Raw genomic sequence first — 19,181 nt, forward strand, 5'->3', positions numbered from 1 at the left:
GCCCCTGTGGTAAAGGATGAGGGCTCAAATCTATGAGCAGACCATCCTCTGAAAGCTCAGAAGAAAGGTAAGTACAAGGAACAAAAACTGTATTTTTAAATCTCTTAATATTTGGGTCAGGAGCAGGCTCATGATGTGTAAGTGTGTGAGCATTATCATGCCATGCAACAGCAGTGTTGGCTGCCAGGGGCATTACACTCTCCAAAAATGAGCTTCTTGCATCCAAGAGTATGGCTACCTTGCCATATGCTGTATCAGTAAACCAGTGCAAACAGGATCAGAGGTACCATTAAGTGATGTGTGTTCCAGTGGTTTCCCACACAGTGTTCTGCTGGGCTGTAGCGCTGCTGTAGAGACTGGTGTGGCTGTGGAGGGCACTGGTGTGTTCCTTCAGGGCAGTTGGGATTGATGGCAGGATCCACCCAGGAGGGGGGTAGAAAAGGCAGAGGCTGGAGGCTTCATCATAGTGTGATTGGTGCTGTTTGAGTCAAGCTAAACCCTAGTTTGTCTCCCAAAATACATAAACTGCAAAAGTGCATCATCTTGAACATGCATGAAACTTTGTGACATTGCCTGAGTTTGTTTTATAATCTGCTTAATCGACATTCATATAGCTCTGACTGTATATTCTCCAGCAAGACAATATTTTCATGCACTACTGCCATCCCAGCTCAGCTTTTTGATGATATTCTCTGCTCGAACTGGACTTGTCTGCAGCCACTCCCTGCCTCTGTCACTCCATACGTATCCTAGACATTAAAAACTGGGGGCATATTTGGGAAAAGGATGAAGGGTAGAAATTGGAGGTATGAAAAAAAAAAACAACCAGCATAAGAATAGAAGAACATTAAATGTGACGTTAAGCAACAGCCAACCTGCTTTATGAACTGTGTAAATCTACCTTCTCCTGTCACAGCCCTAACCTGACCTCTAAACCATTCTCTGTAGCATCTTGCTTCCAGGCTTCTTATTCCTGCCTCACCATTTCTCCTCACCATCTGTTGGGCAACAATGGCTTGGAAAACGAATAACTAGGTCAAAAGCTAGTGGTTCCCACTTCCAATGTCACACATGCCTCCTTTGTTGAGCATGGAAAATTAAGAGTGTATTGATAAAAAGGGAATTATGGATCCCATCATCTAAGCACAGGCAATGAATGTTCAAAATTAATGTACCTATAATGGCAGGAGCAAACCTAGTAGAAGTGAGGGGAAAAAAAGTAATCAAAACCCTCCAGAGTAGATAATTACATTTATTTGATTCCACACTGTAATGTGTAGGACAGAGAAAGGTTAATCTTTTTCTATGAAACGATTGTATTTCTGGTTCTGAGGATCGAGATTGTGTATTTATTATGTTTGGCTTGTAAAGTGCCGTATCTGTACAAAAAAAACCTTAATAGAAGAGACAAAATCTGCTGAAGAAATAACTAGGTCACAATCCTTAGGAATTGAAATGAGATTTAAGGAAGTATATTCCAAACTGACAACTGACACAAAGCAGAGTACATGTGTAAATATGACATGCAAATACTAGAAAGCTTCATGGAATATGTACATTTTCAGGTTGCTTTTTAAGGAAGAAGGAACACATGAGATGGGAAATGACTATAGACACATAAAATGTGATGCTACATGAGCAAAAAGCTCAAATGAAATCTGTGACCTATATTATGAAAAACAACAAAAGCTGCTTAGCTGGTTACTGGAGAGGAGAAGAGATAATTGTATTTGGCTGAAACCTCAGTGGGGATATAAGGATGCTGAACTGAATTATCTGAAACGAAGTCAGCGAGGACACCAGTGTAACATCCTGGAAAAAGGGCATCTCCCCAGTAAGCACCAGTGATGGAGACAGATAACACATCTATGTGGCACTGCCCCCTTCAGCACAGCCCACATAAAAGAAAAGAAAAAACAAACAGGGAAAAAAACCACCCCAAAACCAAGAAAGGGTAAAATGCACTGTATAGTTTGTCCTATTTCATTTAAAAACAAAAGATTGTGTATAAATCCTTAGATATAAATCCTGCAGAAAGCAGGACAAAAAGCAAGGCATATTTGTACAAAGTCCTGAATAATGCGGAAAGCACTCAAAGTGACCAAGGATGCAGCTGGAGTCAGGTGTGTCCTTTACTACGGTAGTTTCCCTTATCAAGTGTCTCTCTTTGTCCTGGCCAGGTTAGAAGGATAGAAGTGTTTCAGGGATGCTAAATGGGAAGGCTTCTCCTTCCAGGGCCAAGAAGCCAGGAGGAGGGTGGTATTTGCAGGGCAGAGCCCCTTGCACAGATCGCGAAAGATTTCGTCAACCGCCTGAGAGAAAAAATTAATCCAGAGATTTTTATCCAGACCTTGCGTGGAGCGAATCTGATGGGCGCAGTAAACACTCGTGAAAAGGAGCCGGTCGAACTCTGTGAGAGGCAAAGGGGTATCAGTCAGTGAATAATATCTCAGGTGCTGCTCAACCTCTGGTGGTGTTTTGGGAACTTCCTCCTCTAAAATCTGCATGAACTGCCGCACCGGGCGCAGGGAGGCCAGCTCTTCGTCCTGCAGCAGCATCGTCCCGTTGGGCTGAATATCCAGCCCTCCCCAGAGCATCTGGAAGAGAAAAAAGAGGAGAGGAGAGGAGAGGAGAGGAGAGGAGAGGAAGAAGAGAAGAAGAAGAGAAAGAAGCAACATGTGCACGGGAAGCCCAGCACAAATCTCTGGCAGCTACAACCCAGCTGTGAAGCCATCTGCGATGCTGCCAAATCTCAGACCGGACCGAGAGGCGGCTGCTCCCTGACTCACTGCCCACGGCCCGCCTAGTCCCACTCCATGTCCTTCTCTGACAGCCCCACACCCCTTTTCTGACCAGACCCACACCTCAGTTTCCCTGCAGGACCCCTCCAGCTCTCGCCTCCCGCCCTACCTCCCCCACTGCAGTCTTGCCCGTGGCAGCTCCCCTGGGTTTAGGGGGGTGGAGGTGTCCCTCGTCCCACCTTGGAGTTGTGAGGTGCCATGGAGGGGGTCAGAACCCCCTTCAGCCTCACCCCGCAATGGGAGGGAGCACAAACACAATAAGGGCATTGCCGGGGTGTTTTCCAGGCACTCCCAAAATTGGGCAGGAATGAGAACAAGCAGAACATGCGGGTTTTTACGTGCAGGCAGGTGGGGTTGCGGGTGCTAACAGTGCCTTGGCCCACGGGCCCCCAACACCACCCAGGAGACCTCTAACATGACGTCGGCGTCCTCCGGGCCACGATGGGGGGTGTTTGCACCGGCATCGTCCCTGCGGTGAGGATGTTCATCTGGAAGACATTAGGAAGAGTTTGATAATGCAAGACCTCAGCCCTTCCTGTTTATTTTTTGTCATTTGGTTGTCAATAACGCCTTCAATATCTCTGAGCTGCCACTCACAGCCTGCCAAACATGACAAATGCTGACCACGGGGTTTTGATGAGCAAAACAGGCTTTTTAAGAGAAGTGGCCAAGGGAGGCAAGTGTAAGTCTTTGATATCACAGAATATTCATGGTTGGAAGGGACCTTTGAGATTGAGTCCAACCACAGAAAAACAAAACAAAACAAAACAAAAAACCACCACACACCACACCCACCCACAAACAGACACAACCCAACAATCTCAGGCACTAGAGCATGCCCTGAAGTGCCACATCCACACGTTTCTTAAATCCCTCCAGGGATGGTGACTCCACCACCTCCCTGGGCAGGCTGTTCCAGTGCCTGACCACCCTCTCAGGAAAGTCATTCTTCCCAATATCTCATCTAAACCTCCCCTGCCACAACTCCAGACCATTCCCTCTGGTCCTGTCGTTATTCCCTTGGGAGAAGAGGCCAACCCCCACCTCTCTACACCCTCCTTTCAGGGAGTTGTAGAGGGCAATGAGGTCTCCCCTCAGCCTCCTCTTCTCCAAACTAAACATGCCCAGTTCCCTCAGTTTCTCTTCACAGGACTTGTTCTCCAGACCTCTCACCAGCTTGGTGGCTCTCCTCTGGACACGCTCCAGCACCTCAATGTCCTTCCTGTGGTGAGGGGCCACTACGCTATATGATGGGCCTTAATCCTGTCAACAGAGCTAAAGTGTACGGTAGCAAAGGCCCTTGCTTTGACAGGCAGCAAGGAGACCCCTCTCACCAAGAATGAGGGTTTTGATCTGATGGGGTTTGGTTGCTCAGCAGTTTTTGCTGGGAGAAAGCGCTGCCCAGCAGAAGGAGGGTGTTGGGACACCCCTCTAACCACTGGTGGAAAAACAACCTGATGCTTATCCTGGTTTTATACTTCTTCCCTGAGCATCTGCTGCTGGCGGGGGCAGAATGGGAGGGTAAAAAAAAACACCTGGTCAGGCTCGTGATGGCTCTTCTCATGTCCAGTTAATTCCTTGCTGGGCCACCCATCACCATTTAAACTGGGAAATAATGGATAGGAGGCCAGAGGAATGGGAGTTTATTAATATGAGAGCCACATTAATCCTAAGAACTCTTCAGTTTTCATTTACTAATATTTCTAATGCTTTAAATTTCTGCATTTGTTTTGCCTTCGTTTTTTTTCTTTCTTTGTGAAAAAGGGAGACACAAGTAGCCTCAGCCCCAGCTTTGAGAGGGAGGCTGCAGCCCCTCCCTTCTCTGTGTTGATCAGCATCATTGTGGAGTCAAGACCTTCTTCTACTTCTTACAGACTCATCCTTCAGGTCAGGAAAGACGAGAGAGGAGAGGAAAAAAAACCAGCTCGTATAAAATAGTAAGCTCTCTGACACATTTTTCTTCTTCATTTTTATATGGATGAAGGCTTTTTTATAAAAAAAAAAAAACCAACAAAAAAACAAAAAACAAGAGGAAGAATTTATGCTCAGCACTCCAGAGTTAAGGACAGCAGGTGCTTATCACAAGCAGAAAAATGATTTAATACTGTATGTGTGTGATGACTACTGCCAAACCCTGCTTCCAACTTTCCATTCTTGATTAAAGCCCTTCAGGGAGACGTAGGAGCTGCCTGAAGAAGCATCCTGCCACCCCCCAGGCTGCAGAGATTTGTTTCCCTGCACAGCTGCAGGCTCCAAGCCAGCTGTAGCTTTGGAATGTGAGCAGGGATGTAAGCTGTTCCTTCCTACTGCTCCATGGGTGTGCCAGCAAAGCTTTTTGCTCAGGTGAAGGTACTACATCACTTGAAAATGTCTTCGCTGGGCTTCTCTCTGCTAGCGGACCTCCTAAGCTCCCAGATCCCTCTTCTGAGGGATATCTGATGGGCTGCAAAGTCAGTGAATTTGCTGAACAGCTGCCAAATGGCTGTTATCAGGATCTGTCTTATAAATATACGCGGTGTTAGAGTTTCGAGCAGAGTAAAACAAAAATTTAAACAAAGCATAACAAATAATGTATTGAAATAATAGCACAGATGTTCTTTGCAGAGGAGAAAACACTCCCTTGTTTACTTAATCATTCAACAGTTTGGTTGTGTGTGTTTTTTTTTCCCAAAAAAGGATCTAACAAATCCACAAACATTATTACAGGAGCAGACTTTTTCAGCGGAGACCCAAGAAAGCCCTCCCCCTGCCACCTGTGAACACAGCAGCAGCTCTGTGGGTACCCTGCAAGTGGGTACCAGTGTCTCCCCCCTGCACCACCCCAGCCAGGACTCCTACCACCACGTCCTCCCCCGACCCGTGCCAGCATGGCCAGCTGAAGCCCTTGGCCATGTTAGAAGAAGCAGGCAAAGCCTCGGGGGCCACTGGCATCTCACAAAGGCTTGCCAAGCCGAGAAGCCGCGCGGGTTGGCAGGTGCCTTTCCTACCTGTCAGCCTCTGGGAGCCAGCAAACACACAGAGGACCAGCCAGGTGTTGAGCTGCACCGGGGCCATGGCAGCCCCTGCCCGGCACCCCCTCGGCCGACGGTGCCGTGCGGGCAGCCAGCGCCGTTTGCCGGGACGCCCGTCCCTCGCTGCCTCTGGTCCCAGCAGCCTCCCTTGGAAAGGCTCCCTCTGTTCTGCGTTCCCCGGTTGCAGTCCTGGGAAGGGCTTGCCGTCCAGCTTGCTGACCCCGAAGGATATTTTCCGTCATATTTTGGAAACTTGGAAGACTTTGTTGTCGGAGTTTTTGGCAGAGTTGTTTGTGCCTCTTTTCCAAAGACGCATTTCCCACTGCAGTTTATGATGGGGAGCTATTAGCTGCTAGAAATTTCACTACACGATTGCCTCTGAAGAAGGGAGGACCTGCTGGTCCCTCCTGCCTCCGCGCAGTGCCTCTGTCACATTTCTGTGACACTTCTGCTCAGCTCCTTGGCTCCGTTTCCAGTTTTTCCTTTTTCCTGAGTTTGAAAATGTGCAAACAATCCTGAACCGTCACAAACAGACCAGACCAGCAGCCTGTGCAGATGCAGGGAAGGGCAGTAGCAGCCAAAATAGACAAGCAGGCAGCAGAAATGTCACTCGTTCACTTCTGTCCCAAACCTCCTGGAGGGAGAACTCAATATACTGACCAAGCAAACAGCAAAGGTCAGAGCCAGCCAGGTTTTAGCACCTCATCGTCCTCTCCTGTGGCAAAACCTCTGCGTTGTGATGAGCACAGTCTACCTTAGATGCTGTGAATCACACAGACGAAACTTCATCTGATTCCCTTCACAGCAGATACCTGTTCTCCACACACCTTTGCACTTTTATTAGTGCCTAATCCCCAGTCAAGCTGCTCTGTATTTCTACTCTGTATGGCACAGTACCTGTGTTCTCCAACAGGTTCTGGGATGCCAGGGTTATATAAATATATATATATATATTTAACCAGAGGAGAGCCATAAAGTTGGTGAGGGATCTGGAGAACAAGTCCTACAAGGAGAGGCTGAGGGAACTGGACATGTTTAGTTTGGAGAAGAGGAGGCTGAGGGGAGACCTTATTGCCCTCTACAACTCCCTGAAAGGAGGGTGTAGAGAGGTGGGGATTGGCCTCTTCTCCCAAGGGAATAATGACAAGAGCAGAGGGAAAGGTCTGAAGTTGGGGCAGGGGAGGTTTAGATTAGATATTGGGAAGAATGACTTTGCTGAGAGGGTGGTCAGGCCCTGGAACAGCCTGCCCAGGGAGGTGGTGAAGTCACCATCCCTGGAGGGATTTAAGAAACGTGTGGATGTGGCCCTTCAGGGCATGCTCTGGTGCCTGAGAATGTTGGTTTGTGTCTGTTTGTGGGTGGGTGTGGTGTGGGGTTTTTTTTTTGTTGTTGTTGTTGTTATTTTTGTTTTTGTTTTTTTGTGGTTGGACTTGATGATCTCAAAGGTCCCTTCCAACCATGAATATTCTGTGAAATATATGATAATATGTATAAATAAGTAATAATACCATCTCTCTCAGGTTAAAAGGGAAAGAAGTCTGCTGAGAAAAGGGAGGAGGCGAAGCTGAAGCGCACGCTTTTCTCAGCAAGTTGCAGGGTGTCAGTTTGTAGTGAGTCCTGTCACCAGATAGTTTATCGAGGAGAGGGAGGGTGTGCCAGGGCCTAAGTTGCCAGTGTGCAACTGAAAACTTGTCAGTTTGTGTGTGTCCTCTGAAACTTCCAGCCCCCATGGCTGTACCTGGCAATACGTGGACTCACACCAGCTGCGAAGAAAAGCAGCACATAATGGGAGAGTCCCAGATTTGTCATGGGAGGAGTGACCCAGAGCCATTCTTACCCTCCTTTTGGATCAAAATAAGACCTGTGTATCTGTTGTAGCCTGGGCTGTCTTCAAGTCAGGCTACAATTCTTTTCAGCTTTCATTATTTTCTGCTGCTTATGCTTTAGTCACATCCCTTTCTTCTGGGATGAGATACCTTTATGAAACTGTGAAGCACACGCTACTCAAGAGGCAGATGCTGGTGACCCCCCCATGCAGTGATATCGATGTGTCTCCTGTTTTGTGCCAGAGTCCCTTACAATCCGCAGCGTACACACCACTTTGTCCTAAAAGTCAGTATGCAAAAAAACTCCTAGGAAAATCTCCCAGGAACATCTTGGGGCTGAAGTGCCAAGAGGAGGATGCCCGTGCTGGTGGGAGGGAGGAGAGAGGAGGCTCAGAGGCTGTGCTTCGGTGACTGATACAATGGCAGGGGGGGGACAAGCACCACGCTGCCTTGGGCAAGGGGGATTTTGGAAGATTGCCTCGCCATCCCACACAGAAAGGCGATTGCAGAGTGATAAACGCATGCCTTACCTGTTTGTAAAGGAGCTGTAGTTCTACGGGGCACAGAAAGAAGCCAGAGTTTCTGACAGCTGCCCACAGACCCACCTGTACGGTTGCAATGTTGGGTGGTGCATCTGCTCCTCCTGAGGGATTGTGTCCTTGCCAGGTATTCACAGCTGAGTGTGCACAACCACGCTCCTCTGCACTCCCCCTGGTCACACCGTCTGTTGCAGGAGCAGTTTCCAAATGTCACATCAAGCCAGGGGCACATTGACTGGTTTCGTTGCAGAGTGATAAACGCATGCCTTACCTGTTTGTAAAGGATCTGTAGTTCTACAGGGCACAGAAAGAAGCCAGAGTTTCTGACAGCTGCCCACAGTCCCCACCTGTATGGTCACAACGTTGGGTGGTGCATCTGCTCCTCCTGAGGGATTGTGTCCTTGCCAGGTATTCACAGCTGAGTGTGCACAACCACGCTCCTCTGCACTCCCCCTGGTCACACCGTCTGTTGCAGGAGCAGTTTCCAAATGTCACATCAAGCCAGGGGCACATTGACTGGTTTCATCCTTGCCGTCATGACCTCCTGCAGCAGCAAGGTGGGAAAGGGGAACAAGATACGAGGGATCAAAATAACGTGGGATCTGGCTGAGGCACAAGGTGTGGTTTAATACAGAGGAGCCTCTTTGGGAGGGAGGTTTCTGTGAAATGGGCCTGCTGGGAGACAGACAGCATCTTCACAAAAGGGATATTCTGCTTATAGGATTGGAGAAATCTCTTGCTTCAAACACCTCACCCAGAACTTGGGATCAAAATAACGTGGGATCTGGCTGAGGCACAAGGTGTGGTTTAATACAGAGGAGCCTCTTTGGGAGGGAGGTTTCTGTGAAATGGGCCTGCTGAGAGACAGGCAGCATCTTCACAAAAGGGAAATTCTGCTCATAGGATTGGAGAAATTTCTTGCTTCAAACACCTCACCCAGAACTTGGGGAGACCCCAGTCTCCAGCCTGGGTCTGTCTGGCAAGTGCCTGGGGGACGAAGAGGAGAAGAAAGTGGGTGAAGAAAGAGGGGAAAGAAGAAGGACATACACGGCTCTTGGGGAAGGTGACGTTTGAGTCACTGGAGGGGAAAAATTAAGAAAACCTTGAGGGAAGTAGTAGTAGATTGTAACTAGATGGTATCTCTGCTGTTATACAGCTGTTTTCTGGATATGGTGCTGCTGGTCCTTCTGCAAGTGCTTTCCTTGTCCTTTTCTCTCAGTTTGTGAGCAGCATCCATGGCTTGATGGAGCAATGAGCTGCGTAAATGACAGGCAGGGCCCCATCCCACTGCACCTAGTTTGTGAGCAATATCCACGGCTTGATGGAGCAATGAGCTGCATAAGTGACAGGCAGGGCCCCATCCCACTGCACCTACTGCACAAAAGGACCCCTCTCAGGCCTCACACAACTTGGAGAAGATGCCACGGGATGCAGTGTGATGTGTGATACGGGGCATGCTGTCACCCAGCCTGTCCCTCGGTAGTCCCATAACCTCTCCTCTGCAGGAGTGCAAAGCCCAGATGAAATCCACATCTGGATTGTGACTGGAGATCAATTATAAGGGCTCATCCGGACCGCGGGGCTGTGACGAAGGCTGATACTCTGACACCATCAAGAGCCACAGCCTCAAGGAGGAGAGTCCGCTTGCTCGGCTGTAGGGAGAAATGCCAGAGTTCTGGAAAACACCAGCAAAACCTACTCAGATGGGAAAGCTCAACATGGTGACTGTGAGTCATCACCTAAAGTCTATTTGTCCCCGCAGCACCAGAAAACCTCTCTGCTGAATAGTGTAAGTCTGCTACATCTGACTTCCATCTCATCCAGCACCCTCCCACAGCTGAGACATCCAACCCAGGCAAACAAGTCTCTCGGCAGTGTGGACCAGGCCGGGAGAGAGGATTTGGAACACAGTTTTGTGCTGGACCAAGCTGAGCAGAGCTCAGCACAAAGCCCACCAGCCCAAGGAACCCAGAGCGAGCAGGACCCATAGGCCCCTCGGGTTCAGGAGCAGTGGAGGAGGTAGCGTGCCAACCCTGGCAGCGCTTTGTGAGGACACGTAACCTCTTGTGCCCTGGGATGACTTGTCTGGGTGATTAAATTGCACGCTTCATAACCTCCCAGCCTTCTCTAATGAGTAGAGAGACGTGGGTCCATTAGCAACTATTCCACGTATTAAAAGACCTGCTGGAGCCAACGCCTGTCCCCACAGGGCTGGCTGCTTCTCCAGTACAGGCATCCTTCAGCAAACCTCGCCTGTTGTCTCACTTGATGGGGCTTTGTGTCGAACATTTCTTGATGTTACGTCAATCAAACTCTCCTTCTGCGCAAACATGATGTTTAAATGGCTCCATTCTCCTTCTGTTCCTGCTACCATCGGTCTTCTGACTTATACCAGGAAATACATATTTTTTGATGATACACAGACCATAAATTTTGGCATGGTGCCTCAAGCAACCTGGGATGGGGGAGGGAGAACGCGGTGGGGGGGGAAAAACGTGCTTTATAAAGAATTTTCACAGTAACAGAAGTGGAGCCAGGAACTTTTCTGTCTTGCGCAATGGGCATCGGCGTGCAAGAAGAGCCACTGCAACAGAAACCAGAAACATGTGTAACGTTGTTAACAAGGACTAAAAGTACATTTCCTATTTAATCAGCTCAATTGATGGCAGGTACAAAGCAGGGCTGAGAATCGTATGAAACCCCAAACTCCTGCTACTTTGTGTTCCCCTCTCTTTCCTACAAAGAGCTATAACTTTTAAGGTGAGTGGCAAATGCTATTAATTTTGACTAGACAACACTGTTCTGAGTCACATCCCAAACACTGCCAGCCACAGCTGCCTGAAACAAATTAAAAGGAGAAAAAAACACCAACAAAAGAAAATAATTTGAGAAGTCCATGCTTACAAGGCTGGGGTAGAAATAAACATGAAACCCAATTCTTCCCACACAGTTCAGCTCTTTATTCTTGAAAACATCACGTTCTAGTACTGGTCCCATTTTTCTTAATTGAATTTATTTTTGTCCTATCCCTTCCTCCACCCTATACTCTTTTTTAATTAGCGCTTTTATGATTTTAAAAGCTTAAGTAGTGATTCAGGAAATCTCTATAAACAGCTTGTGAATTATTTTATGAAATCTCTTACACAATAGTTTTCAGATCTTAACGAGGTCAGTCAGCTTTCTGATGCAGGCCTGCGTTATGCATTTTCTGGACTAAGGACAAGGGACATTATTAATTGATGACTGCTGTAATGTAATCCCATTTAAACAGGTGGCGGGTGGAATAAAACTACAGTATTTTTCCAGCTTTTTTTTGGAGAGAGCTCAGATTTTCCACAAGAGCAAAGATAGTGGTAATGCTATTATATCACGCAGCCCAAAATTATTGGAATGGTGACAAAAAGGCTCTTTGTCTATGGGAAAAGGGAAGGGAGATATTTTTGATGGCAGGAAAAAGCACGGCCTGAAGATGCTGGAGAAAGCAGACTGCTTGATTATGAAGAAAAAGCCAGCATGAGGCAGCTGCACGTGAGAGGTCACCTGCAAACTCCTTCTTCTTCTGCCAGAACGGGAACTGACTTAATTCCCGAGGAAACAATGCAGAGATCTCCACAATTGTTTTGGTCTGGATCCAGGTACGTCTTGCATTGTCCCAGTAACAACATTGTTAGAACCATTTACAAAAGCTTTGCCTGTTTGCTGTATTATTGTGGTCTTCCTGACACCCACCTTGGAGCTGAAACGTGAGCACTGGGGCTGGGATCTACACCAGCAGGGACAGCCAGTGGAAGCAGCTTATATACAGAATCTTAGCCACAGGGAACACCTGGACTCCATTCAATTTGCAAACCAAAAAGACAAAGCCAGTGTCTTAGAACTCCAAGCAGCAGATAATCCAACTGGTAGATGTTTATCTGGATTGTAAATCAGCATCCCTCGCCCTCTGCTCTTCATCTAGTTTGAAAACATTATTCATGTGAGCACAACAAGCGAGAACCTCATATTCCATTCAATTTGCAAACCAAAAAGACAAAGCCAGTGTCTTAGAACTCCAAGCAGCAGATAAACATCTACCAGTTGGATTATCTGGATTGTAAATTAGCATCCCTCGCCCTCTGCTCTTCATCTAGTTTGAAAACATTATTCATGTGAGCACAACAAGCGAGAACCTCATATCAATTTTTATTATTATAAATACTATGTTAGAACAGAAAGGATGGTGCTGTGCATCCGCTCCGTTCTGCTGCTATTTTGCATCTTCTTTCTTGGCTCCTGCTTCTATTTTCAGGGGTTCTGGAGCTGCACGATAGGCAGGAAATGCCTCCCAGGGACTATTCAGATCAAACTTGCGGAATTCCTGAGATAGCTCCACAGGCTCTGCCACCACCCGTTTGACTTCATCATCATACCGCACCTAGAACAGTGCAAAGGACACAGGCCAGTCATTTTCATACAGTTCCCATGGCATCTCTGCAATTAGCTGCAGACAGTAATGACCCAGACCACCCTCTGGTACAGGCAATCCTATTTCTTACACCACAGGCCTCTGCCACAGCTTCAGTTCTCCCCTTTATTACACAAGAGCCCTCCAGATGCCACCAGGACTCTCCAGGAAAGCCCTCCTCTTTGCTACCACATACCACAGGTATCCTAACCAACCCAAATTAGGTGGTTACGCCCGGCCTACAGTCCATATGAAGTCCACATGGAACAACACATTTAGTTTGTCCTATGACAAAGGAATTTCTCCTGAGCCACCAAAATAAGGTGGCCCATTCACCTGGCATAGCTGGGGACTGCTCTCATGAATCTTTATAATACCTCAATTTGTTTGGTTTTAGTTGTGCTTCTTAGCATAATGCTCAGAACATGGGATAGAAAGACAACCCGGGTGAAAAGCAGGTGAGTACCAGACACTTCTGACTGTTTTGCTTTGTCCTCACCATGCCCATCCAGATCTCCAAACCACAGCTCAGGAGATGCTGCCTGGTCCCCAGACCTCTGTAGTCTCCAGGAAAGCCCTCCTCTTTGCTACCACATACCACAGGTATCCTAACCAACCCAAATTAGGTGGTTACGCCCGGCCTACAGTCCATATGAAGTCCACATGGAACAACACATTTAGTTTGTCCTATGACAAAGGAATTTCTCCTGAGCCACCAAAATAAGGTGGCCCATTCACCTGGCATAGCTGGGGACTGCTCTCATGAATCTTTATAATACCTCAATTTGTTTGGTTTTAGTTGTGCTTCTTAGCATAATGCTCAGAACATGGGATAGAAAGACAACCCGGGTGAAAAGCAGGTGAGTACCAGACACTTCTGACTGTTTTGCTTTGTCCTCACCATGCCCATCCAGATCTCCAAACCACAGCTCAGGAGATGCTGCCTGGTCCCCACTTGCAGGATTTGCTATTATTGCTATTTTTCTTAAAAAACCCTCTGTTACTTGCAGAACCTCACAGTTCTCTCCTGAGACTCAAATCAGTCTCAGAACTTCACTGAATACCACTGCTTCTGCACGGCATTTATTTGAAGCTAGACAGATACCAAACACACTCATCTCACTTGTGATTTGATACAGAGAGGTAAATATTTGTTAACTGGCAAGAGTCAGTTCTTCACTTGGAGGATTTGCTGTTACTGCTATTTTTCTTAAAACCCTCTGTTGCTTGCAGAACCTCACAGTTCTCTCCTGAGACTCAAATCAGTCTCAGAACTTCACTGAATACCACTGCTTCTGCACGGCATTTATTTGAAGCTAGACAGATACCAAACACACTCATCTCACTTGTGATTTGATACAGAGAGGTAAATATTTGTTAACTGGCAAGAGTCAGTTTTATAATCTGGGCCTACAAAAAACTCAAAGTGGAGCTCCAACTGCATTCAGATGAGTTCAGTCCTTTCCTTCATTCCTTTGGGAACAACTAGAGTTTTATAATCTGGGCTATAAAAAACTCAAAGTGGAGTTCCAACTGCATTCAGATCAGTTCAGTCCTTTCCTTCATTCCTTTGGGAATCTCCAGTCTTGCAGCAGACAGTTTAATCTTCCAGAAGACATTGTAAAAAGCAGAAACACTTTCTCTGCCTGACAAATGTCTTTGGTACACAGCACGTGAAATCTGCTCAGTGTCTCTGGCCTTAGGCTGCCTTATTACAGGTGACACTTTGTAATGACTTCAAACTTCCAGGCAGGAGATCTATACAACTCCTCTGGAACACGGACAAGGGAAACACCCTCGGTGCCTTTCAGACAAAGGATTGTGAAGCAACCACATCTCTGTACCGAAACTCAGGTATCAGAGATATTTGGTAACTTTAGACATGGGCACATCTCCTACCTCCACGTAACCAGAGAGCGGGAAGTCCTTCCGGAAAGGATGGCCCTCAAATCCATAGTCTGTGAGGATTCGCCTTAGATCAGGGTGGTTGGCAAAGAAAACACCGTACATGTCCCAAACCTAAATGAAAAGCAGCCAAGTTGAATTAGATTAGAACAAAAAAAGAAAACCTTCACGTATTACGTCTATAGAATTTCAGTTACATGCCTGGCTTTGTGCGGTGCCAGTGAAACTGATGCAGGAACTCATTCAAAAGCAAATCAAACACCCTTTTATCTCCTACTCTGAAAAGGCAGCCAGGGAAACGAAGAGTATCAGAGATATTTGGTAACTTTAGACATGGGCACATCTCCTACCTCCACGTAACCAGAGAGCGGGAAGTCCTTCCGGAAAGGATGGCCCTCAAATCCATAGTCTGTGAGGATTCGCCTTAGATCAGGGTGGTTGGCAAAGAAAACACCGTACATGTCCCAAACCTAAATGAAAAGCAGCCAAGTTGAATTAGATTAGAACAAAAAAAGAAAACCTTCACGTATTACGTCTATAGAATTTCAGTTACATGCCTGGCTTTGTGCGGTGCCAGTGAAACTGATGCAGGAACTCATTCAAAAGCAAATCAAACACCCTTTTATCTCCTACTCTGAAAAGGCAGCCAGGGAAACGCTCCTCTCTTTCTTTCTCAGGGCCCTGGGGATCAGTTTAATCAGGGAAACACACGCAGCCCCTCTCCATATAATCTCTGCTCCCAAGGACAATGGCACTCACCTCTCTTTCATACCAGTTTGCTGCCTTGTGCACGGAGACTGCTGAGTCAATGGGTGTCAGCTCGTCGGTGTACGTCTTCACCCGGATCCGACTGTTGAAGCGCAGCGACAGGAGATTGTACACAATCTGAAGCCAAATATAAGAAGGCACCAGTCTTGTACGGCGTTTAAGGATCTCTTTGCAGTACAGTACTGGGTAAGCAGAGGCACACGAAGGCTATTTCAAATATTCTTTATCAGCAGAATCACATTCAGCACTGGGCACTAAAAGATACCAGTACAGCCAAGGTTCCAACAGCTTAGTGCTTTGGTCCTTAGAAGCGTAACAAAAATGATGTGAGAGTTAGAAAACAAGAGCTGAAGTAAAGAAGGATACTAAATATTAAAAATAGAGAATACTGAAAGAAGGCACCGGTCTTGTACGGCGTTTAAGAATCCCTTTGCAGTACAGTACTGGCTAAGCAGAGGCACACGAAGGCTATTTCAAATATTCTTTATCAGCAGAATCACATTCAGCACTGGGCACTAAAAGATACCAGTACAGCCAAGGTTCCAACAGCTTAGTGCTTTGGTCCTTAGAAGCGTAACAAAAATGATGTGAGAGTTAGAAAACAAGAGCTGAAGTAAAGAAGGATACTAAATATTAAAAATAGAGAATACTGTAGGGATGGAGACACTTGGCAATAGTCTTTCACAAAGAAAACGGCTATCAATTACTCTCAGTCTCCAGTGGGAAAAAGCTAAGAAATACACTTAATTTTCAGCAAAGTAGCTGGATAGCAGGGAAAATTTCTAACTCTTAGGCTGCTCTAAAGCTCTAAAGGCTGCTTATGAGGATTACTAGAACCTCCAGGGGGAGCAGAATACTTACTACAAGCAGACTGAAGAAAACCAAACCCAGACCTTTCTAAGAAATTGTGTAGCCTTGTTTAATACTTTAGAGATGCTGCTTTAGAGATGGCTACCAAAGGTGAATTCAGATACTGCCGCTTTAGAGATGGCTACCAAAGGTGAATTCATTAAGGTCTACACTTCTATTATTTCTATGAATGTAGATTTTGGAAAGAAAAGCCCTGAATTAAAAAAAAAATCTTCAACTTCTTCAGAGATGGAAGCCTTTGAGTTAAAGAAACTCTAAAAGTCTCAGGATTTTTGCCTAATCATGAGTTATGTTGAAGCTGTTATTAGCAAAGCATAAAGGAGCTATATTTGAAAACAACAGACATCTGATTAGCCAATAAAGGTGAGGCAAACCTGCCACCCCTCGCTTTCCGAGCAGCTGGTGGTACGCGATTTAATACCACAAGATAAACCAAAGGGGGAAAATAAATCAGCTACCTTTCATTATCTTTGTTACTCACTGGGAACTAAAAATCTACCAATTCACTTCTCTTGCCCAAGAGACACTCTGCCCAGATTAGCCAAGGGAGGGCAGATATCTCTTCGTCCACAGGGCTGCCTAAACCACAGTCAGCCTCCTAGAGCACAGGGCTCCTATGAGCCCTAGGTGTTTTTTGCCACCGTCTTTTACAGATCTTCCCAAGTTAAACTAAAATAACATCTTTGTAACAATACCCTGAATAAAGCTTTCTAATAGTAGGTGAGAAGACAATAAGCCGAGGCTGTGGTTTCCCCAAAGATGTATCTTTTCTTTGTCTGTTTGCAGGTGCAACTTTTCTGCAGCTGAAAAGCTACACGGCGAGACTTTCCAAAGCATCTGTGGGAACCACATCTCCAATACTCACTGAAAGTCAGTGGAAATTCAGTGACCAAAATCTTTTGAGAGCTTTCTGAAGATCTGCCTCATCTCCTATTCGGTCCTGACTTTCAGGGAATGATTTCAAAGCAACTAAATAGTTTGTCTTTGTTTTTAGTTGTTTTCTTTTTTTTTTAAAGAGGAAAATTGTTGAAAAGATTGATGAGATTTAAAGGAAAACATGATCAGTTGTGTCAACAGCAACTGACAGGCCTAAGTGGAAGAAGGAAGAGCACCAATTCACATCTGGCCAGAAAGTCTCAAGACACTTTGGTAAAAACAACCCAAACCAAAAAAGAAAACAAACAAAAAAAAGAGACTTTCAACAGAGCACAAAAGGCAAGCCAGACTAAGAACCCACGCAGTATCAGTTCTGCTACTGCTTCTATAACTAACAGATTAAATGAAACCCAGCATTTCAGCATGGGTTTTCTTTTCACTGTCAGAAAGCAAAAAATGTGGTCAGAGCTGCAAAAGCACCCACAGCCATCAGCACTCGTGAAGCTCTCCAAGTCCTGCACCTCTGAGTTCTTACCTCAAAGCGGTACTGCCGAGATGGGACATCCACAGCCGTCAAGTCAGCCATGGATTTGAACTGGGCATTGGTGTGATCTCGAAGGAAGGTCAGAACTGGAATGATGCCATCTGGATGGATCAAAAGTTCCAGCTCATTGAAACAGGTCACCTGATGAAAACAGTGGCAAGGGCATGAGCACAAACACCAACAGGACTGAACGTTACACTGAATCTAGCGGAACACCAAAACAAAGAGAGTCTATGATACAGCAAACACATAAAGACATCAGATAAAGGGGCGTAATAATAGCAGTAACATTCATGTGATTCTGGCAGTCCTTCTTCCCCAACTTCTGAAAACAGCTAACAAACAAGTAGCATGTTTGCTGGGTCCTGTCCCCCCAACAAGAAAAATTACTCAAGCAGCACCCACCTGTACTTGCTGGATATACTTGGGAAGAATCTCAGCCACGTACTCTCCAAAAGCACATAGCTGCTTCTGTTCTACTTCATTTTTTGGTCTGACGGTGGCTAAAGAGAAAAATAAAGCTCCCAAGATTATGGCAGAGAATACGGAAAGCTACAGAAAGGTGAGTAGTAATTCCCATCTCCTAGTGAAATCCCTTTAGCTAGTCCAGCTATCTCTCAGGAGCTCTGGCAGAAGCCAGGCAGCTTCAGGTTCAGGAAACCTGCACACTTTATTTGTGGTAAATCTGAAGCTAAACACCACATATAGGTATAGCAGAATATATATGCTGCAATAGAGACAGGACTATGGCAACATACGTGTGCTGTGGTATACAGAGCATGGAACTAGACACTCTGATAAGGAAGGAAGTTCGTGTCACTGCCAGACAGAATTTTTTTCTGCACTGTAAACACAGCCAGAGGAACAGCCCAACAAAATGATGGGGCAGCAAGTAACAAGATGAAAAAAAGAGAGTGGCAGAGATGACAGAACGGTTTGAACTCAGGCACTGCTCATGGCATTCAGCCTGGGCCTAGAAAGGATCTATTTTTTTTTCTAGAGAGAACTATCCTGGTTTTGTTTGATGTGCCAGCACCTACGCAACCCCCTCATAACCAAAACACCCTGGGACCCCGTGTTGGATGGGGTTTTGGGGGTTTTTTTGGTTATGATTCCAAATACTCCTCAAGATTCAGGGTGGTGAAGCTGTTACCCAGGCACAGCACAAGCCGGCAGGAGATAGGGGGCAACAGGGAGGCTTTTCTGCCCCAAAATTCAGGTTTATACGCGACGGGCACCAACCTCTTCCCCCCAAAACAGGGACGTGATGGGGCAGACCCTTCCTGAGGGCAGCCACAGGCCCCAGCGGGACAGGGACACCAGCGCAGGCCTCCCCCTCCCTAACCCCGACCTCCAGCCCCCGGTCCCGCTCACTTACGGCGAGTCTCCGCGGTGGAGCTCCCCGTCAGTCGGGCCTGCACCGCCGCCGCCGGGCCTGCACCAGCTGCGGAGAGAAACGGACCGTGTCTCACCCACCGCCAGGCCGCCACCCACGGGCAAGGCCGGGCCTGGCCTGGCCTGACCAGGCCCCACCGCCCCCCCTCCGCCTCACCTCTCCGCGCCGCCCGCGCCAGCCCCCGCGCCGCCGCCGCCAACA

The 19,181-nt window shown here is 46.8% G+C and overlaps 3 protein-coding genes across 3 annotated transcripts in view; 1 reads left to right on the plus strand and 2 right to left on the minus strand.

Moving 5' to 3' along the window:
• Positions 1-1,268: 1,268 nt before the first annotated feature.
• On the minus strand, positions 1,269-6,073 carry FAM180B (family with sequence similarity 180 member B). Its single transcript, XM_014950173.1, has 3 exons — positions 5,789-6,073; positions 3,210-3,289; positions 1,269-2,597 (listed from the first exon to the last, which is right to left on the minus strand). The coding sequence occupies exons 1-3, from the start codon at positions 5,853-5,855 to the stop codon at positions 2,154-2,156; spliced, it is 591 nt and encodes a 196-aa protein (XP_014805659.1). The 5' UTR covers positions 5,856-6,073; the 3' UTR covers positions 1,269-2,153.
• A 6,267-nt stretch (positions 6,074-12,340) lies between these two features.
• On the minus strand, positions 12,341-19,175 carry NDUFS3 (NADH:ubiquinone oxidoreductase core subunit S3). Its single transcript, XM_014950201.1, has 7 exons — positions 19,137-19,175; positions 18,963-19,028; positions 17,990-18,087; positions 17,576-17,725; positions 15,286-15,411; positions 14,877-14,996; positions 12,341-12,591 (listed from the first exon to the last, which is right to left on the minus strand). The coding sequence occupies exons 4-7, from the start codon at positions 17,624-17,626 to the stop codon at positions 12,424-12,426; spliced, it is 465 nt and encodes a 154-aa protein (XP_014805687.1). The 5' UTR covers positions 17,627-17,725; positions 17,990-18,087; positions 18,963-19,028; positions 19,137-19,175; the 3' UTR covers positions 12,341-12,423.
• KBTBD4 (kelch repeat and BTB (POZ) domain containing 4) overlaps positions 18,042-19,181 on the plus strand; it is a 9,858-nt gene continuing 8,718 nt past the window's right edge. Inside the window, exon 1 of the mRNA XM_014950178.1 lies at positions 18,042-18,146. The gene's annotated coding sequence lies outside the window, so the exon portion shown is untranslated. The remainder of the gene's footprint in view (positions 18,147-19,181) is intronic.

Source organism: Calidris pugnax, unplaced genomic scaffold (assembly GCF_001431845.1).
Source record: "Calidris pugnax isolate Ruff unplaced genomic scaffold, ASM143184v1 scaffold68, whole genome shotgun sequence".
Lineage (NCBI taxonomy): Eukaryota > Metazoa > Chordata > Aves > Charadriiformes > Scolopacidae > Calidris > Calidris pugnax.